General features: G+C 42.8%; 1 protein-coding gene across 1 annotated transcript in view; it reads left to right on the plus strand.

The window, feature by feature from the left end:
• ATP9A (ATPase phospholipid transporting 9A (putative)) overlaps window positions 1-22,546 on the plus strand; it is a 94,405-nt gene that overhangs the window by 57,225 nt on the left and 14,634 nt on the right. Inside the window, exons 15-23 of the mRNA XM_014609691.3 lie at window positions 7,436-7,597; window positions 11,136-11,228; window positions 12,545-12,628; window positions 13,465-13,635; window positions 17,055-17,153; window positions 17,798-17,887; window positions 17,998-18,142; window positions 19,571-19,635; window positions 20,181-20,336. Coding sequence (XP_014465177.1) covers window positions 7,436-7,597; window positions 11,136-11,228; window positions 12,545-12,628; window positions 13,465-13,635; window positions 17,055-17,153; window positions 17,798-17,887; window positions 17,998-18,142; window positions 19,571-19,635; window positions 20,181-20,336 — 1,065 coding nt within the window. The remainder of the gene's footprint in view (window positions 1-7,435; window positions 7,598-11,135; window positions 11,229-12,544; window positions 12,629-13,464; window positions 13,636-17,054; window positions 17,154-17,797; window positions 17,888-17,997; window positions 18,143-19,570; window positions 19,636-20,180; window positions 20,337-22,546) is intronic.

Below are 22,546 nucleotides of genomic sequence, written 5' to 3' on the forward strand. Positions count from 1 at the left end.
TCTAACTGACCTCCCTTACGCTCTGGGGATGTTTTGGAGAAAGTTTGGAAAGAGATAAGCTTGAAACAGCTTTGGCTTTGTTCTCATCTTTGAGAACAGGCCTACAAAAGTTGCTGTGAATAACAGACAGATTAAGAGGTTTTAATGGTGAAGCCAATTTACCTGAAATTTCTTTTCATGTTTGATGGCTTTTTTTTAATTAGAAAAATGTTGTCTTTCACTTTTTGCGTATCTGCGTGTGAATGAAAAAATACGCATAGTTTATTGCTCTTAGACTAGATTCCATTCATACTTACTAATGTTTTCATGTCTGATGTGCTTTTTAAGAAATGATATTTAATGTATTATGATAATTCTGAACATAGAGCTCACAAAGCAGATTTTGAAAGGCACAAAATAAGGCTAGGTGCCTGGTTTGCCTTTGAGCCAATGGCAGTTGGATGTATAGCCCTTAATTGTGCCTTTGAAAATCTCCCTGTAAAATACTTTCCCCAGTGTTGTGCAGATGTTCTGAGGCAAACTAGTTTTCAGTCATTTCTGGAGTCACATTTTTTTATAGGGCAGTGTCATACTGTGGTATTCTTACCTCTCACCTCCAAGACCTTCATTACAAATAAAAGCAAAATAGCTCAGCAAAAGCAATTTTAGCTGCCTATGAGAGGGAGATTGTATGGGGAACTGACAGAAAAGAAAATCAAGTATTGGTTTCTTCTGTGTCTCAAGTTCCATTGCAGTCTGAAAAATGCTCTTCTCATATATTCAAGGCATCCTAAATTACACTCAAAATAATACTATATAAATTCAATTAAATTATCCTCTTACATGCTTTAAAGAACCCTGAAGACACAAGTTTTATGCTCTTTTTTTTTTCCTCTCCCAACACAAAGTGCTTTTGAGCCACTGTCCTCTCATTGTTTGGAAGTTGATTAGTATAGAGATTCTGCAGATAGTATAATTTTGGTAGGCTTTGATGAACCATGTTAACACCAAACTGGGCATAGCTACACAAGACGCTTAATGAGCAGTAGCCTAAAACACTATGCAGTAGTGTGCTGGGCAAAAGCCATGCTAATACGCTACTGTGCAATAGTATTAGGCCACTGTGCAGTAAGCATCACTAAAACAAAGTGTGCCAGTGCTATTGTGAAGTGACTTAGTTACTGCGCATTTAGTTAGTACTTTATTAAGCAAGTACTAAACTAAATGCATAGTAACTACTGTGCATTAATGAACATGTAGACATGCCCACTGATGAGGAATAATCCAAGTTACCTAGGTTTTCTGCTTTATTGTGAATGTCCTTGCTGTCTGCTAAGTAGTGCTTTAGAGAAGACTGATAAGAGCAAGGGGAGTGACTGGACACATCTTAAGGGTTGAGTCTCCCTATTATACGATTTGACCCGTTTCCAAGAGGAAAAAAATGAATCTCTAGTTGTGCCCATATAACTGTTCTGATTTAGCCTAATCCAACTAACTTTATGAATGGAGATCTGTAGGGAAAGTTCTGTTCTTAACATTTTGTAGTTCTTAGAGAGGTGATATGGAGGCTTACAACTGCTAGTAAGAGTGCTCAAGATCTTTTTAGCCTTTAGCAAGGAGTTTTCAAAGAAGTGTTATAGTAGAATAGTCTGACCATAAAACATTGGTAGTCCTGTTAGGTTCAGTACTTTCAAAGGTGAATTAAATGTTGAAAATTCATTTTTAAAATAATAAAATTAATTTGCTTTTCCAAATATTACATTGCAGTTCTAATTCCATTGAAGGAAGTCTGCCCAGTAGAAAACTTTCTAATGGTCTATGGCTTCACCCTGCCACATTTTTCAAGGCTAAGTAGTACCATAGTCCATGAACAGTCCCCTGTGAAATACTTGTGCCAGGTATTTTGTATGACGTGTAAATGTGGCCTTTTACAAAGTTACTTCAGTTGCAGAGATAATGATTTTAAATCTCAAGTTTTTTCAACCAGTATTTGTGCTTACTTTAAATGTGGTGGAAAATACTGTTTCTCAGTGTTGCTGGTTGAGGTGACCACATGTGGGGTCGTGAGGATATGGGTCAGCATGTACCCAAATCTGACCCCTGCTGTGGGGCAAGTTAGCCCGGGAAGGGCAGCTGACAAAGAGGACTTACCTCTAGGTCCTGGAGTAGTGAAACCCCAGTGTCTTTATGAACGGCAGTGTAAAGACATGCCTGGAGAGAGAATGAGTTGGGGCATTAAAACCAGCAGAAGACTGCCAAGCAGGGGAGCAGCATGGAAGCTGCTTTGAAAACCCCTGCATGTTGACTCTGACCCAAGCCTGGGCTGCTGAGCCAGGCAGGGGCTGCAAAAAGGGTCCTGAGCCTCACAGAGCCAGAAGATCAAGGCTCCAGGGTTTTATCCCGAGAGGCTTGTCAGAGGAGGACTCAGAGGAGTGCTCAACTACACAGCAGGCATCCAGTGAAAGGAATGCCGACAACTGGGGATTCACAGACAGCTGGACAAGCATCCAGATGGGATACGCGAGTTAGAATCTCACAGAGTGCCAGATATCTGGCAACATGAGACAGCAAATTTAATTGCCGTAGTTTAATTTTCTTTTTTTTTCTTCTTGAGTGTACTAAAAGGCCTGATGTCGGGGTCAGGCATGGATATATGCCAATAATTTGATTTCATTGATTTGAGCCAGTACTGACCCTGCACTAAGACGGTGAACCCCTAGTCATTATTATTTAATTAGTTGGACTGACACGCCTGCCTTTGCCCTAATACAGAAGATGGCAGGCCACATTGCTAAATACTGTTCGGGTGAATACCACTTGGATTACAACTCAGTTGGTGTGTGGAAGAGGTGTAGGGGAGGTAGAGACTCACAAACGCACTAAAAGGGAAAACCCCATATTTAAGGGGACTTACCCATTATTGGAGCCTCCCTTTTTGTATAATTTCTTTTTGTGTATCATCAAGTTGTGGCAGGAAAACAGAGAGGGATTTCATTTCCTTCCTTTGGTAAGACCCCGTGAGGGTCACAGTCAGAAAAATATGCATTGGTGGCACAGGGTAAAGGAATGAGGTACAGCAGAAGGTAAAACTGGAAGGTCACTTGATACTAATTTTCTGTATAGATAAAATCTGAACTGGCCTGTCAAGAATTCAGCCTTTAGGGGTAGGGAGACCAGAAAATCTGTACACAGAAATATGTGAAATATTGAACAGAAGAAGCAACTTTTTAAATATCTTCCACCTCCTGTCTGCCCAGATTCCCAGGTGTGGGTTTACAATCATTTTGGAAAAAATAAACACTGAGATTCCTCTAAATCATTAAGTGCATTCAGTGTTTTTTACAGCACATTGTAATCACCTGATGAAGGCGAGTAAGCTACAAATCTGGTACAGGCATGGACAGATATATGTATATCCTGGTGTAATTTGCCCTGGCTGTGTATACCATTGTAAATTCCACTGGGATTAGGAATGGATAGATTTTATCCTGGAGTAGCTCTCACAATAGGGCTAGGGACAGAAGTTACACACAAACCTGTATAAGTGATCAGAAACCAGTTCAGATCTGTAACACAACAAAAGTTCAGTGCACATAAACTGCTTTCAAAGTCGCCACAACTGGTTTAAGATGCACCTGGATGGATGTAGTATCAAACTTAACTGATTTAGGTTAAATCAGTTTATTGAATTTCTGTCCTAGATACCCTCCAGATTCAAGTTAACTCACAGTCCTCCAGCATCCCAGGATGCTTTGCACTTCCCCAGAAAACACCCCTCACAGGGTGGGCAGGCTAGCCTTAACCCAACCTGTCTGCTCCAGCGGAGCAGGGCAGTGTGCTCATGCATCCCCTGGTTTCTGGCCTGGGCTACTGCAAGCATGTGGCTGCATTTCCAGAATCAAAAGTGAATGTCTGTTCACTTATTGGTTCAGACTACACAGCTTAGACTAACCTGCAAAGATTGAATCAATTCAGCCTCAGACTTTTTGACTGTCTGTACTTAGACCAGGTGACTACAACTGTGTCTCACCACTGGGCACTAGGGGAGCAGGTTTGTCTTGAGCAAGGAGCTACCAAGGATGGAGGAAAACAATAACTTCTTACCCAATGTAATTTACACTTGGAGAGGCTTACTCCTTACTCTTTCAAAGATAATTCAGCACTGGATTGGGTCAGGTGACCTCAGTTTAAAGAGTTTTGTCTTCTGTTTGGTACTTTCTTGCACTAGTGTACTGGTCTATATCCCTAGGAAAACTTTTCAGCAACACAAAACTGGCACCAGAGGCTGCAGCCAAGTGTCTAACTCCTGAAAACAGATTTATTTAAAAAAAGAAACAAACCCCCCCCTCCCCTTTCAACTTAATGAGAACCTGCACCTGCTATGGAGAGCCATGCCAACACATCAGGGGTGGACAAAATACAGTCCACGAGTCAGATCTGGCTTGCAAAGAGGCTTTGTCTAGCCTGCAGTGGGTCCCTTGGTCCCATCCAGCCCAGACACTGCCCTCCCATGGCGCATCCTCCCGCCTCTGGGCACACAGCAGGGCTGGGGCAGCTCCGTGGCAGGACTGCCTTTCTAGGAAGCCGTGGTGGTGACAGCTCTTTCTAGCTGCTACGACCGCTGGCCCCAGCCCTGCGATACTCTTGCATCACAGCCCCAACCTGGTGCACCCTGCACCTGCTCTGGATTTTCCTGCCCAGGCTGAGCAGCAGCAGCCAGGCAGAAACTGTTGCTCAGCACGGGGAAAAAGTGGCCCCTCCCCCTCACTGCTCCCAGCACTTCCTGGTGCAGTGGGCAGAGCCCAAGCCCTGCTGGGCTGCCCTGCATCTCCAACATCATCACTACCACCTCTGGGCTGCCTAGTGGCTGCTCTGTACTCACCACTGCTCTGCTGGGTGGCCTCGAGGTGGCTGTGACACAACCAGAGCTGCAGGGCAGCTCAGCAGGACACAGGCTCTGCCAGCTGAACCAGAAAGTACCAGCAGTGGCAAGGGGGAGGGGCTGCTTTTCCCCTGCACCAAGCAACAGTTTCTGCCTGGTCACCACTGCCACTGCTCAGATTGGGTGAGCAAGTCTGGAGCAGGTGCAGGGTGCACCGGATCGGGACTGTGGTGTGGGTCCCTGCTGGTGCCCTGGGGCTGGGGCCAGCGGTGGCGGCAGCCGGAAGGAGTTGCCACTGCCTGGGCTGCCTAGAAAGGCAGTGCCAGCACACACCCACCCCAGCCCCACTGCGTACCCAGGGGGAGGCAGGACATGCCACAGTCAGGCAGTGTGGAGCAGGTGTGTTGCATGCTGGGGCTACGTGCTGCTGGCAGCGGTGGGGAGGTGCCGCAGGGTGTGCTGGCTCTGGGCTGTTGCAGGGCTGGGGTGGGTGCTGACCAGCAAACACGCACAAATCAGGACAATTATTTTTTTAAATAAAATTAAAATACTTTATTATGGATGTTTGATTTTTAGTATATAATTTTGGCTTTTTTTCCGGTTCCAAGATGGCAAACCCCCTTCCCCAAAGGAGTACTTTTGGGGGCAAGGGGAGGGACTTCTGGTGGCAAAGGTCAGAGAGCAGGGATTCTGGTCCCAAGATGGTGACCAGGGGGCAGGGCACCTGTCAAGGGGCAGGGCTACCCTTTTGGCCCTAGACAGCTCACCAAAACTTGTTAAGCGGCCCTCCACCTTTAATAATTACCCGCCCCTGCAATAGATCTAGATATGAAATATCTTATTAGGTGGAAATCCAGTGATCTAATCCTGGGCCCGTTGATTTTGATTTTGATGGAGACTGTTGATCAGACCTTGTGCTGTAGCTGTAACTATGTTAAGAGTATCAGATTTAAATGAGGGTTTCTCTTTTCTTTTCAGTACACATACACAGTTCTCGCTGATGTTAAAGCACATATTTCACAGTGAGACTATCGACTCATGGCTTAATTATTTCAAGTGGTGTTTCATTCTTTCGTGGACTTCCTTGGAAGACAGGAATAAAAGAGTTCAACCCTTTTTGGAGTAAATTAAATACTTTGTCCTGGGCACTTGGATTCAGCAAATACACTTGCTGTGCAAGAGATGAAATGTCAGGAATAATCATGGTTATAGAAGTGGTTACTCTAGAAGAAAGAAAAACATCATTATTAAACCAGTCTCTGCCAAACTCTTAACTCTAATCAGCCCATCAATAGGAGGTTTATGGCTTCAGAATCAAGATAGGTAAAAGCTTTTCATGTACAGCTCTAGATGCCTTTGGTCTTAATGGATGTGTATAAAAATTAGGTGAGAAATTCACTGACACCAAGGCTTTGTTTTTATTTATTTATTGAGTAGAGTAGCTAGATACTGCAGTTTTTCTTCTCAGATATTTTACATGTGCTTTGGATTCTAAATCTTTCCATGCTGAGTGAATAAAGAGTTTCAGATTGCAACCACTAAAATGACCTGGTTATATATTCCCTGATAGTATAACTACACTGTAGTAAATGAGGTTACACTAGCAGAAAACTTGGCCTGAAATGTCTATCAGAGATTGAACTGAATTAAATAATTTGATGCAGGTTTAGGCCAAAGTTGATGGTTGTTGTTGTTTTGGGGTTTTTGTTGCCAGGTTTGGTTTTTTTGGGGGTGGGTTTGCTTGGGTCATGAAGGTATTTTTAAAAGGAGACAGGGACAGGAGGGGAGCAATTACTAATATGTGCAATATAGACTTCATACACTAGTTCCATCTGAAACCATCCTGGAAGTAGCCTGTTGTTACTGTGTTGACTCATCTCAAGGGGAGGTCCTGCTGCAAAAGGCTGAAGCTGACTTTTGTGCTCATCCCTTGGGAGCTTTCTTCTGCTCAGCTCTGTTTACAACAGTTGTTGCATCCCTTCACATTTTAGCCTAATGCCCAGTGCACAATAATTAGGCCTAACCTCACTAATGAACTTTCATTGAATCCCCTTTCATTTCACGATTTAAATACCAGTCATTGCAGACCTAATGCTGCCCCCACTGGCTTCAGCATTGCAGATCTTGTTTCATCACGTTCTCTTTGATTGTGTGCACTAATATCCACTCTGTGTGTGTGTGTGTGTGTGTGTGTGTGTGTGTGTGGGTTGCAATTCAGTCAGGGGGAAATGAAGGCCGTATATTTCTACTACAGAGAGAGATATTTCAACATCGTTGGCTGGTTGGGAACACTGTTATACCTACTGTGCATTGCTAGACTTTTAGCAGGGTCTACCAAAGCCAGACAATATTGTCACTAGATGGAACTGGCCTCAGAAAATAATATTCAAGGGCCATTTGTTTATATTACATGGCCAAAGTAGATAAACTGATCCATTTTACAGTGACATTAATGACTGAGTAACTTTTTTCTTCAGTTAACCCACTCTCCCTTCCCTTCTGGTGTTCATTTACATGACCTTTGAACTGCAAAGCTCAGCAGGCTATGTGACCTACGACCCTTCTTGTGTTTAGGTGGCCCTCGTACAGTGGACGGAAAGTGTAGGCTTAACTTTGGTTGGCAGAGATCAGTCCTCCATGCAACTGAGGACACCTGGCGGGCAGATACTAAACTTCACCATCCTCCAAATCTTTCCATTCACTTATGAGAGTAAACGTATGGGAATCATTGTTCGGGTAAGTTGCACATGTGACTTTTCATTCTTCATGCATCTCTTACGGAACTGAATTGCATAAGCAAATACAACATGTCAAGTCTCAACAGTGACATACTGCATAAAGAATTTTGCATTATCTCTTATCTAGTCATATCATGGTCTAAAACATGGTCTACATTCAAGTACTGTGATCACTTCTTATTGAACCTGATTAATATATTTTCTTCAGCCAGATGTTGCTAACTGCACAAACCCTGAAGGGCTAGGGCAGTCTTCCGTTTGTGATCAACATGATCTGTTCCGAGATAAAATATCCAACAAAGATCGGTCGCTTCAGTTTTACCATGAAATAAATTGGGCAAGATCAACTCCAGATGGGTGCCTAGTGCTGACCTTGCTTCGTTTACTTCACAATAAAGGTCTTTGCTTTGTGATCAGTGTTTTCTCTTTGTTGGGTATTTTACCTTGTGGTGGCTTGAGTGGGGGAGGAGTTAACTAGTGGGTAGAGTGTGTCAAAGAAGCAGTCAAAGATGATCAATAGTTTTCTCAATGTGTGTGTTTAATATGATTGCACAAACAGATTGTACCTTTGTTCCAGTAAGTATCTGATATTACATCTAATTGAAATGACAAATTCAATGCATGTTCATAAACATGGCTGGTATTGTATTCCTTTTCATCAGCTGACTTATTTTGATAGTGGAAAATTATACAGACTGTAAAAAGATGAGTTGAATTCTCTTGATACCATTTAAATGGTCTATTTGAGACTCCTATCAAAAAATGCGGCAGATTTTTTTTTTTTAAGTCGAAAATTTTTTCAACAGCATCTTCTGCTCATTTTTTACTAAGTCTCTTCTATTATAGTGGTGGGCAGCAGTCATCAACTCAAATTTCATCAAGGTTTGGTGACCTACTCCAAATAAAATGGGTTTGGCTTATCTCAATGACAGCTTGTCAATGTACGCAGCAGTGGCAGAGGGGCACGTGGTGGGGACACTTGGAGTGGCTGTGGGGCATGGCATGGCAGTGGCGCTGCAGGATGGCAGTGCTGTCGTGCTGCTGCTGTCATCAGCCACTACAAAGTTAGTTTGGGGGGCTAAGCCCTATTAGCCTGGCCTTCTACTGCCTGTGTACAGGTGCATGAATCCTATGTTTTTGTCCCACAAGCCATCAGATGTGTTGAACAATCCTGGGTTCTACCTATAAGTAAAACCTACACGTGTTGAGGGCCAGGAAGAGAAGCTTTTGAAGAAACAGTGGAAAAACAATTGTATCATTTTCCTGGAAGTTTAAGATGCCAGTCAGGCTTCTGAAAAATATCCAAATTTGCATAAATTAAGATCTAAGAATTTTCTTTAAATATAGCCATACTGTTTGTTCTCAGCAGTTGTTATAGGCCTCCTAGTACTAGGGCCAGAAGGAATTATTAAAACCCTCTAGTCCAGGGCTCAGCAAACTATGAGCCACAAAGCCATTGAATCTGGCCTATGGAGCTGATTAGCTTTTGGTGACATTCAGCATCAGGGGGACTTTGCTTGTATTTCGCTGGAGCTTTACAACATGAAGAAATGGCAGCCAGGCCCTAGCACCTTGGACCCCAGCTGGGTCCTTCTGGGCTGCCTCCAGAAAATGTTGCTGACCACTTATCTAGGCAGGGCCTAGGATTTCAACCAAAGAGTCCTGCATCACCAGTAATATTATTTTCAAACTTCTTTGCAGAGATGTCCATCTCTTATACTCATCCTATCTGATTTGTCTATTGTAAACTGTTTAGCAAATAAGATCCAAGCAATCAGTTCATATCCAGAACAAGTAGCAGATGTTTCTTGAGTTGAGACAATTTGGCAGTATTGACTCATTGCACACAATCAGCTGTCGTTGTTTGGTGGCTTACTATTCCAGTTGTTAGTAGTCTAGTTTTAACAAAGCAGCCATGCTTTTCCCCACACCCCAATACTCTTTTACTGGCTTATCCTTCTCTAAAGGGGGTGGGGGTTGAGTTAGTTATTTGTTTATTGACTACAAATTTTTCCACTCTTCCCCCACTCGCTTCCCCCACGCATGTGGAATGATGTTTGCTTTTGCAACAAAGATACTGCTATTGTCATATCTGGATTTGAAAGAGGCCTTTGAACTATAGCCAGAATCAGACCACGATGGAAAAAGATGCAGCTTCAAAACAATACAACTGGCAAATCTCTGCGTAGATTTATAATGTGATCTTACCATGATATGAGAACGCGCTAACCTCTTATTGAACTCGGTGGGAGGAAATGACTAATACAAGGAGATAGTTGATACAGTATTTATATTGGACAAAAATTCTAAACTATCTTAAGCCAGTTCTATAATACAGGAAGTGCAGTCTTTATTCTGTTTCCTATGGAGATGCTTTTGGACACTGTTTTTAACTCAAATAATATATAAGCCTCTACCTTTTGCCAGTGCCAGAAAACGTAACTTTTGAATTAAGAATACTATGGGTTTTCTTTGGTAAAGCTGTAATTTGGACTCTGAAATGCATTGCCTGTGAATATTAACACGGAGACACTAAACAGTGCTCAACGGGAATAGATTGCAAAGCACCTGTAAGAACAGTCATGTCTCCTGTCTTCCCAGTAAAAGGTCTAGGCAAAAATCTTCAAGCACAAGAACCTGAGGAAGTTGAATCAGAGGGACTGGATGCTGTCTTCATGCTGACTTGCATCAGAAAAAAAGAGACTATTTGTTCTCATTCTGGCCCCTCTGTAACTGTTACTTCTGTGCTATGTCAGTGGTTTAGAAATAAATACCTTCTCCACTGTGCCCCAGTACTCCAAGCCCTCACTTGCTTATTCAGGTCCCTCTCCTGAGACCTGCCATCACTGGCTTCTGTAGTGCTAGAATTCAAGGCAGTTTGCTTCATTTAATGTACATTGGAGAGAGTGAATTACATTTTTCCTCATTTCTTATTGGGAGAAGCAGTTAGTCATCTTAGCTTGAAGTCAGGCAAGAGGCAGGGCACGGTGGTGATTTAGCGACTAGCTCATTCACAAAGGCATAAACTTTTGTAGGCAACAGCTTATTTCATCAAAACCGTAAGGTATCATCTATGGAAGGCAGCAGCCCATCTTCTGTGGCAGGCATGAGTTTTAATTTTGCTTATTATTGATAATATTACACTAGGAAAGGTAGCATGAGTTTGAATTTGCTCTATGAAAATCTGTGTAGCTATGTACTTACTTAATTTTCCCAGTTAAATGTAAATGACCATGTTGATTTCCATGCTGAAAGCAAACGTACTGGTTTAATAGCTATGTTAAAGCCACAAACGTTTAGGAAGAGGGACACGGTTTCCATGTAGTATGGTGTAAAGTCAACCCCACCCTCATTTTGAGTTAAGATCAACTGCTAACCAGAAAGCAGATAATTCTTCTATGAAGTATTTGCTCTCTGCTTGTTGACAATGGGACTATAATTGACTGGTTTGAAGAACAACTTTTAAGCAAGAATCCTGGAGCAATGGAAACATTACAAATGCAAGGTCTCTGCCTGTTTTGTTTTGGTTTTTTCAGGATGAGTCAACAGGTGAAATCACTTTCTACATGAAGGGAGCGGATGTAGTTATGGCAGGCATTGTGCAATACAACGACTGGCTGGAGGAAGAGGTACGAAGTACTGTCTTACTTGGATATAAAGGACCTTGCAAGCAAAATGACATGTGATACCTCTTACGTTATGCTAATGTAGCAGACTCTGGCAGCTCTTAAAATGGACACAGGAAAAAAAAAATTACTTTGTCACATTGTTTGAATTATCCTTCAGCCAGAGATGGCAGACACAACAATAATTACATCTAAATAGAAGCCAAGTAGTGAATTCTGCCTCTATTTAATCCAGGATAAGTCTCATAAACAAAATGTATCTTGTCTAAATTGGTCCAGGTTTCTTTCTTTAGTAATTCCTGATTCTTGTAGTCTTTATCCTTGGTCTGATTCATTACTTGGCTTTATTTTAAGCTACTGAGTCTGTAATATTTTTTAGAAAAATCACATTTTGATCTTCAGTCTGTCTCTACCTGGCTTAGATGCATCTTTTTCATTGTGATGGTGACATAAACTCAGCTATAGAATTCAAACTATTCTTTCTGGGGGGTTTTCTTTGCTTGCTGCATATAAGAATAAAGCAGTATCTCTTGTGGGATCACTGGGCTTGCTTTTCATTTAACTGGCTAGAGATAGAAATCACACACAAACCGAAATAAGTGATTGGAAACAGGTTCAAATCTGTAGTTCAACAGAAGTTCAGTAACCAAAAACTAGTTTATGTGTATTTCAAAAGTTGTTTAAGATAAACCTGAATGGATGTAGTATCAGGCTTAACTGATTTAAGTTAAATCAGTTTATTAAACTTCTGTCACAGATCCCCTCCAGCTTCAAGTTAACTCAGTCTCCCAGCATCCCAGGATACTTTGTACCTCTCCCACAAACCTCCCCCCACCCCATAGGGTGGGCAGGCTAGCCTTTTGGCCCAGCTGTCTGCTCTAGCGGAGCAGGGAGGCATGCTATAGTACCCCCTGGCTCCTGATCTGGGCCACTGTGGACATGTGGCTGCATTTCCAGAATCAAAAGTGAATGCCTGTTCACTTGCTTATCAGTTCAATCTATGCAGTTTAGACAAACCTGGAAAGATTGAACCAGTTCAGCTGCAGGCTTTTTGACTGTCTGTACTTAGTCTTTGGGAAATGTGAGATCAGTGGAGTTGCTTATGTTAGTTGGATACCTCTGTAAAAGGATCATCATACCAGATTGCTTGTACAGATTACAGACAAATTTTATAATGCACTTGATCCAATGTTATTGATTCAGCTGGATCATACAACTGAGATGATTATGTTCTAATAATAAAATATCTTATTTCAGTTTCTGAAACCTAGTACAATTATGGTACAGTTGATTGTTTACAATGTGAAACTTCTTTCCAGTGTGGTAACATGGCAAGGGAAGGCCTGAGGGTTCTTGTTGTAGCCAAGAAGTCCCTGACTGAGGAGCAGTACCAAGATTTTGAAGTAAGTTTTTCTTAAAACATTACTTAGCGATGTCCAGAGTTCTCATTTTAATATGTTCTCATCTCCACCTTCCTTATGTCACAATCACCATCCTATCTATCTTGCAGTCTTAATCAGCTGATCCTATTTATTGTATCAACAATCCACATAAAGTTTTCCCTTCTAGGCATTGATCCCACAGGAGCTAAAGCCCAGAATTTCTTCCCTATAGATTGTTGCCATTGACATTTAACACAAAAAATGATTGATGCTGCTGAGTGAAGCTCATACTTGTTGAAAAAACTTGTACTGATATTTCTACATTTTTAATTTTGTATCCTGACATTGACAAACCTATGTTTGGACACTTGAAGTGTCCAGCATGGGAGCTTGAGGTTGTTCTTTGTGGATTTGTTAGCTAGGACCCTAGATGATTTAGCTGACTGACCAATCTGCCCCAACCAAGCAAAATCCTAAAGAAGGTTGAATTGTTTGGGACTCTCTTACATTTGTTCATAACTCGATAAAGTGGCAGTGTAGACCTGTAGTCTGTATGAAGTTTCCACCTGAATTGACACTTGCAAATTTTGTGAATGTAGGAGAAGCTATTTGTGTGCCTATATATGTCTGGTAACTGCATCATAGTGCCAGATGCATGCAATAAATTTACAAGCATCCAAAGTTATGGGAGCTCCTAGGAAAGACCTATTTTAGCATTACATGTCTACAAAGGGTACTATTGAGAGGCCTCCCAAGATAATTCTGAGTTTATATCCCATTAAATTCTGTGTTCCTCAGAAATGTAAACACTCTTGCTTTGAGTTGCAGTGGCCATTTTTATCTTGTGTTGTCCTCAGGCACGCTATGTCCAGGCAAAACTAAGTGTGCATGATCGCTCATTGAAGGTGGCCACAGTGATTGAGAGCCTGGAAATGGAGATGGAGCTTCTGTGTCTGACCGGAGTGGAGGATCAGCTTCAGACAGATGTCAGACCCACCCTGGAAACCCTAAGAAATGCTGGCATTAAGGTTTGGCTAACCTAGAAATGGAGTACAGAACTTTTGCTTGACTGGCAGTGCAAGTGGTGATGAAAGCCAGGCACCTTCGGAGTAAATGAGACTATCTTGTAAATAATAACCCATATATGATTTCTGAGCCTCAGTGAAACTTGATGTCAGCACATTTTGTGAGTGGTGGCATTGCTTGAAATTCAAGCTGGTGTTTGATTTCTCTCCCTGCCACAATGTCTACAGACAAAAGCAAGCAACTCTTTGTGTAACACGCAGGCCAGAAAAATCCTTATAATCTAATATTGCTGTGTAGTGGATATTCAACAGGACTTCAGAATGTGAGTCATCTGTGTTGCATAATGTAAGTTTGTGCAGCAAACACGTAAAGCCCTGTAGGTGTCAAGCAATGACTGATTACAAGAAACCGTGAAAACATTGAAAAACAATGTATTTAATATACAAAAAAGCCAAGTACAGAGGTCAAATATAATTTATGTGAGAAACATTTAGGGAGTTGCTAGACTTTAAGATGACTACATGAAGCAAAAAACCTGTTAAAGTTAATTCTGCAATATTCTCTTTGTTTTCTGGCATCCAGATTGTCATTAGGAGGAATCCAGGTTTTCCATTTCCTTTGGAAAAATGGAGTAAAATGTGGATTGCCCCCTTTACCAGAGGAAAACGCAGATTTCTTATTTTAGTAGAGAAATCCCTGGATTTTGCAGTTTTGCAAATAGCTCCCGGCAGGCTGGCAGAGTTCCTGCAGGGAGCTGGGAGGGAGCAGGAGGAGGGTGGTCAGGCAGGGGTCACCATATACATGTGCATGCACATTGGTGCCAGGCAGCCTGGAGAGCAGCTCCGCCAGGTAAGTGGGCAGGGAGGGATTGAGGTCCCTGTAGGAAGGGAGGGAGGGAGCTGGGCGGGGCTGGGGATGCTGCCCAACCGGGCCGTGCACGGGGCTTGGTGCCCAGGGCTACAGTGCGTGGCTGCAGGGCCCTGGCAAGGAGTGGGATGGGGCCACAGGCAGCTTGTCTGGGGGGGGTGGATCGGGTGGGGCTGCCTCCCCACTGGTGCACACATTACCAGGGGGAAAAGGGGGACCCGTGCCCCCCAGATCTGTGCATGGAATGGGGGCAGGGTGGGCTCCCCACTGCAAGCTTGGGCTCCCTCTCTGTTGCCCTCCCCCAGCCCAGCAAGTGTGACCCAGCGCTGCAGGGGACAGCAGGGCCGCACAGGGATCTCCTTGCCGCTTCGAGTTCTGTGCTGCCCTTGCCATGCATCCCCTGCTCACACAGAAGCAGCAGGGTTGGCAGTGTGGGGTTGTGCCCCTCATTGCTGCCACGCACACAGGGGATGCATCACAAGGGCAGCTTAGGGCTTACAGTGGGAAGCAGCTTTCCTGCGCAACCCTGCTGTACCCTGCAGCACCAGGTCATACCTGTTGGGCTGCAGAGGCCCTACAGGAAGGCAGGAGGACAGGAGCCCAAGTCATCAGCCCATAGCATGTACCCACCCCATGCACAGATCTGCAAGGCATGGGTCAACCCTGCCCCCATGTGAATGCGTGCAGTGGCGGGAAGCCAGCTCCCCCGGCCAAGCCTGCAGCAGGGGGGGGTTGCCAGGCTCCACTCCACTGCAGCAGCCACCACCTCCTAGGGGCAGGGGGCTGCAGACCCAAGACCCTGGCCCCATACCCTTGGTAGCTGAGGTGGGCAGGGGCTGTGGGTAGCAGGGCAGGGGGTACCAGCAGGACTGGGGGGTGCTATAGGAGGAAGAGTGAGGGGAATTAGCAGGGCCGGGCAGTCTGTGGAGAGCCTTTCATTTTAACCATAGATTTGGGAGGTTTTATCAGAGAATTTGCAATTTTTTATAAAGGAAAACCAAGATCCCTGCTCATTAGTAGGATTTTGTACAGCAAGATTTAAGCATGCAAACATAAATCCGTAAGTCTATAAATAACCACCAGAGGGAGTCTGAACCAAAAGAATAATGGCACAAAATATCTATTTTCTGCTTTCTGGTTCTGTCCCTCTCCTTAATCTGGTATCTTGTACTAGATGGACAAAAAAGGAGATGATTCTGGTTTGCTCCAGAACTTTGTCCTTAGGTTTGGGAGTACAACATGGAAATTGAGGGGAATTAGGACCTTATCACCTAGACTTCTACAAGGAGGGACTTGAATAAAAGCTTCCTGTTCTGGCTGCTCTGTTTTAAAAGGAAAACGGGATGAAATCTTAATCTGTACAGAAGCAAAGCTATTTCAAGTTCCTTGCACTTGGACCCCCAAAACTTGGAGAGGTCTCAATAAATGCTTTTAATTTGGCACTGTCTCTATTAATAACATGATTTTGTGCATGTTAGTGAATAGGTCACGCAAACAGAATTCAGTTCCAGTAGTTTCCATGGCAATACTTTGATTTTTTTTTTTTTAACTAAATTTAGTCTTGGCTATTTACTCCAAAAGTTTGTTTTTTACTTTTAACTGGGTTAGATAGATGCTGAATAGATAGCCCTGTTAGTGAATGCATATACAGTGCTGCAATTCACAGTAGTCATTTTACTGGAAATGTTTATTGAGATATGACATGTGAGCAGAGAACCAGTATTAAAGGCAGTTTTGTAATTCATCCTGGAGCCACGTCATTATCTTACTAATTATAGTAAAGTCACTTTAAACTCATTTTAGGATCAAAACAGACAAGTGAATTTTTTAAATTTTATTTTAAGAAGTTTGATCCCATATTTGAAGTCCAAAATATAAAGTCTAATTGAGGAAAGCCTCACATAAATAAAATAAATGGTTAATACTCTAGACCGATACATTAGCAAAGAAATTCCCTGTCAATATAGCAAATATAGGTCACTACTGTTGGTGACGCTGCCTTCTAATGTCCTCTATAAGTGGCTGAGTTGTTTTCCTATATGCCGTGCATTTCGTTTTGTGTTTCGTTTGTTCCAGACACATACATCAGCAATGAGCTCACCCCGTTGCATCATCCACATTTCAGGCAGGGCCTTGCAGCATCTATTTGCAGCAAGGGCTGGAGATTTCTGCACAAAAATGAGTCCGGGTGAGGGCATTTTTGCAGAGTCTACCTCATCAATTTGTTTTTCAGGTTGTAGCAACAGAGTTTTGAAACAGAAGGTAGAAAACTATTGTGCAGATCTTGTAACCTGCTGTCTATTGAAGCTTTTTTCCACCCCTCCCTACCCCCCCCCCCCCCCCAAACGCCTTCATTCCCTTGTGAGATGAGGATTTTCCTGTGCTTTGTAAACTGGCCTTCCTTATGAAAAGATATCTACCATATATGGGTTACACTGGTGTGTGGTCTTTTTGTATATGCATGCAGCAAGCACCACTTTTCCTAAAAGAGCCCTACAAAGATGAGTTTTCTTAGGTATTTTATTAAAGTATAATAAGAATATTTGCATTTCAGGTATGGATGCTGACAGGGGATAAGCTAGAAACAGCTACATGTACAGCAAAGAATGCACATTTGGTAACCAGGACCCAGGATATTCACATATTCCGACTGGTAGGTAACACATACTTATGTACTATGATTGATATTAACCCCTCTCACTAGTCTTGTTCAGGTGGTTCAGAAGGAATAGAATGACGAAATCCAACCTGCAGGCAGACAATAATGGGGCATCTTCATAGGCCTTTTTTAACTTCCAGTTTGGAATCGCATCCGTTGCTTCTGTGTCCTATTCAAGGAATTCCTGGCTAATGATTTAGTATAAGCAGGATACAGAACTGCCCCGGTGCTTCCAGTGAGTCTAATCCTGCACCCACTGAAGTTGGTGGGAGAGCTTCCTCTGTTGATTTATATGGAGCTGGCAGGGATCCCGCATCTGCAGTATGAAATAGTGAAGTCCCCTGTCATGTTACCTTCTGGGTTTGGCATCACAAAGAGCCTTGAATAGGCAATATACCAGGAAATAAATAAGCTCAGAGAAGAGAAGAATGATAGTGGACAGGTCACTGGTGATGCCAGAGATAATGCTTTGCTGCTTTCCTAAGGTTTTAGGCCTTAAGTTTACTCTGTTAATTGTTTGGTTTGGTTGATAACTTAATTGACATGCCAATAATTCTGTATAAGTGTTGAAGGGGTTTTTTTATTTAATTTTGTTCTTGCCAGCCACGCGTTCACTCAGCTGCTGTGCTCATTTGCAGGTGACCAACCGTGGAGAAGCCCACTTAGAGCTGAACGCGTTCCGTCGGAAGCACGACTGCGCACTTGTGATTTCTGGTGACTCGTTAGAGGTAAACTCCAGACTGCTGTATAAAGGTCCAAGGATACTATGCATTTGACACAATGTGGAGAACTATATGAAGCATAATCGTCTCTGAAACTTTTTTCTCCTCTTCAACAGGTGTGTCTGAAATACTATGAGTATGAGTTTATGGAGTTGGCTTGTCAGTGTCCAGCAGTGGTCTGCTGCCGATGCGCCCCAACGCAGAAGGCCCAGATTGTGCGCTTGCTCCAAGAAAGAACTGGCAAACTGACCTGTGCAGTAGGTAGGGAACTTGAGAAACTCTGAAACCAATGGCATCATCATCACAGCCTCGGAGACTCGGTCTCATTCTTAGCTTCATTTTCCCTAGAAATAATTTTGATAAAGTGAGTACTTAAAACCATAGTTTTTCATAAGAGATTTCTTTCTGGTACTGCCAATGAGGCCAGTGCTGTACACATAACAAGGACAAGACCAGCTATACTTTTTTGTGAACTGTTCAGCAGAATAAATGCCCAGTGTCAGATATCTATTTACAAACCCACTATCCCTTCAGTTTTTGAGGATTTGTGCAAATGAACTTATGTGCGTAGAAAGATTCAGAAGTACAATACAAACCTGAAATATTTTTGCACAGTGCGTAATTAGTTTGTGGAGTTCATTTCAGTATGTGTTGAAATCAAGAGCCTACTAGGATTCAGAAAAAGATACAAGATGACTATGGATAAGAACACTCATGGCTACATAGATACAGGTTGCTTGTTTAGCATGATCTAGGTTTTAGGTTACAATTTAAGTGCTTTGGTAAGGGGAGAAGTTCACTTTTTATCACGCAGTTGTTCACTTATTCTTGCACTTTCTGTGAAATTAAATATTGGCCTGTAGCTGAGACAGGATGCTGAACTACATCTAGTGTAACATGGTATGGCAGTTCCTCTGCTTTATGACTTAACAACCATTTTGTTTATAACAAGTGGGAATGTTGCACAGCATCCAGTGACACTTTCTAAGTTACTGTGGTAATAAGAAGTAGCGAATGAAAACCAAGTATTTGCAGAATAATGAGCAAGCTGAAACTTTTCATACTAAAATTTCAGTACAGAAAAAGGTATAGAAATTAAACTTCACAAACATTGGGGTATGACCTTCCGAAATGAAGCATTCAGATTGTAACTGGGGGAAAAATAGCATCATGAAGCTCTACTTCTGTGCTAGGCTACTAATGTTGGTTCAGTACTTTGGAGGAAACACTGTGTCCTGCATTGTACAGGAGGTGAATTTGATCTGATGGTCACTTCTGGCCTTAAACTCCTGGGAATCTATGAAATCTATCTATGGTATTTGGGTACTCAGTTTCCCGTAACATTGGGCAGTAGCATAACTGGGGTGGGGCAACCAGGGCAGTCACCCTCAACCCTGACTTGGGGAGTGGGAGGGGAAGAGGATGAGGGAACATTGCTGCTGAAGCCACACAATTGTGTCAGTGGCGTGACAGCAGCCAGAAATTGCCACCTGCCACCATGTCAGAGCTGCCCTGGAGCACCCAACTGTGTTGTTATGCCTTTGACACCGTAGGAGCCCTGCTGACTTTTCTTTTCCACGTGGTTGATGTCCATTCTGGCCCTTACATCTATGAATTCAGCTGTGCTTAATACCAGTTGCAGGTGACTCTTTCTAAACTTTGCCCTGGTTTCCATGATTTAACCTACAGGTGATGGAGGAAATGATGTCAGTATGATTCAGGAGGCTGACTGTGGTGTTGGGGTTGAAGGAAAGGTGAGTATGAAATATCCCTCAGAGCTGATACAGCTTGTGTTGAAGCCTTTCCCTGAAGCAGTCTTTTGATCCAGAACATTTAAAATTCAGTAGTTGGGCTAATAATGATAGAGACACATCTCAGTATCTCTCATGGCTAGCTTGGTACCCTTTCCATCTACATCCTCTCATTTGAATGGTTGTTGTCCTGGTAGCAGATATGTTAGCAGTATAGAATTTTATAATGCACATGATATGATAAACTCAGAGAAAGTTTAATTTGCAGCCTGGGATCCCTAATTCACAATCTGGTTTCTGGGTTTAATAACAAAGAAGAAATACCTTCATATTCTAATTCTTCGCTTAATGATCATGAGAGAAAGTTGGGGACTGAAAGAAGAATTGTAAATACTAAGATAATGCCTTTTTCTTACCTAATACTTAAATGACCTCTGAGTACTACAGCTGTGCCTATGCCATCCATATGAAATATATTAACACACACGGCATGTCTTATTCTTCTGTAATTTTGTGATCTCATGTTCTTTGACTTATCTTGTACAAAGGAAGGAAAACAAGCATCCCTGGCAGCAGATTTCTCTATCACTCAGTTTAAACACTTGGGCCGGTTACTCATGGTGCATGGAAGAAACAGTTACAAAAGATCTGCAGCTCTCAGTCAATTTGTGATCCACAGGAGCTTGTGTATCAGTACAATGCAGGTACGTGGACTTTTCGTCTTGGCTTGTACTTTGTGTATGATAGCGGGTGGGGAGTGATAAGAATATACAAAGTTAAAAAATGAAGGTTTTCACATTTTGGCCCCAGCTCCCTTGACAATGTTAGTGAAAACAGGATTGCTCTTTTACAAGAAGTATCTTGCTTTCATGTAAATGTGTTTCTGATTTTGGACAAAAGGCAGCAGGATTTTCAAGATACTACCATATTTCTTTGAATCCAAGACAAGATTTTCCCCCCCATTGAACATGGTGAAGAAAGTTCCTTGTCTTGGATTTAAGTATAGCGAGGGGGGGAAGTGGGGTGGAGGGGATAGATGGCTGCCAGGCCTCTGGCTTTATCTCTGGCCCCTACCTGGGCTCAGAGTCGGGGCTACAGCCACTTCCCTGCATCTACCCTCTGCCAATCTGCCTCCTACTCCCTCCCCATCCCCTCCTACAGCTACTGCTTACCCCAGGTTGTGGCTTTGGGTCTGGTTCCAGCCTGAAGCATGGAGCACATACTGGTTCTGACCCCTGGCTGGCCCAGAAGCAGCAGTGATGACTCCCCTTTGGCCCCCCCACCCCCGCTTTCCCCATTATAGCAATGGCGGGGACAAATTTAAGATGACCTTCAAATATATAGATTCTATATGTGGAAAATCATTTTTAAAAATTGTAAATTTTCCACATATAGAATATAATTATTGGGGAGCCATTTGTCTTAAATTCAAAGTCATCTAGGATTGCAGTTAGTTTAATTACCTTTGGGTATGAAAGTTTGCATCAAAAATAGCCAAGCAGTTCACAGAAATACTGCAGAATATTGAATTTATTAAACTGACCCTGTTCAGTAACTGACTTGGAGTGTGTATGTAACAAAAAGCACAAGTAGCTCAGCTGAACTAAATAGGATTGCTCACAAGTCTCAAGCGAGGCAAGTTGCTGAATGGGGTGCTCAGTCTGTCCTGAAGTGGGACAAGAATAAGCTCAGCCCCTGGAGCTGACTCAGAAGCTGAAGCATCCATAAACCTCACTAGTCAGCCACTTCCTAGAGTCCCAGGATTTGATTTGCACGGACTTCATTGGAACCAGAATTGGGTTGTTGGTGATCAATTTGTTTTCACCAGTTTTCAGGCACTAAATATGTCTGCAAAGCTGTAATATTCAGCTAGCCAGATTACCATTGCCAGTTGATTAAAAACAATAGGTTAGTTTTGACTGAGAGAATTTAAAGAAACTTAAGAGTGCATGAGCCAAATTCTGTCCTCAACTATGTATTTGCAGCTGTTGTGGACTTGAGGTAAAAGATACTTGGATACATCTGAGAGATGAGGTTGCTCTTTGGAAGTTTTTTCCAAGCTATAATATGGCTGACAGATGCATCTCTTTTAAACGTACAAGATTTTTCAGAAAAATGCAGGCGTCCTCCCTTGTCTAGAGGGTTTAAAGCAGAGGTGGGCAATTATTTTGCGTGGAGAGCTGCTTACAGAGTTTTGGCAAGCCATCAAGGGCCTCATGACAGGCAGCCAGGGGCAGATAAATACTAATTTTCTAAATTTTTTAGGTGCCCCGCAGGCCAGATAGAATGGCCTGGCAGGCCGCATCCAGCCCACGGGCCACATTTTGCCCACCCCTGGTTTAAAACCTAGACCCATGTGTGGGTTAACTCAGTGCTGAAGACTTAATCCTTCTCATGAAAATGGAAAAAAATCCCATGTGGTAGTTTTGTCATTGACCAGAAATTAATCTGAATGGCATTGCAAATTGGAGCGTCCATCAGTAAGTACTGTGAAACTTTCTTCAGTGTTGTTCATACCTGCCTAAGCACATGTCCCTTAAGACAGCTGGATGATTTTAGCAAAACCAGTGGGCTTTGTATGAAACTCCAACCTCATTTTTGTGGCACAGTATTACAAAAGATTCACCACGTTCAGTTCTCCACTTTGCCATTCAGCCTGTTTCATGTGAGATTTGTGGAGGAGCAAAGGGAACTAAAGAAAAGTTTCAGGGCTATGCAACTTCTCAGCGGCTGGGGGCTGCACCCCACACAATTGCGGCCACAATAATGCAAACCTAGGAATCCTGGACCAGTGCCAGGTGTACAACTCATCATAGCCTAGAAATCGTCCACTTATTATGCTATGTAAAGCCAAGCTTGTAGATTGTACCAAACAAGCAATCAGGGTGTGTTGTGTCAACATTCACTATGGGCA

This window comes from Alligator mississippiensis, chromosome 9, assembly GCF_030867095.1.
Source record: "Alligator mississippiensis isolate rAllMis1 chromosome 9, rAllMis1, whole genome shotgun sequence".
In the NCBI taxonomy this organism is placed as follows: Eukaryota; Metazoa; Chordata; order Crocodylia; family Alligatoridae; genus Alligator; species Alligator mississippiensis.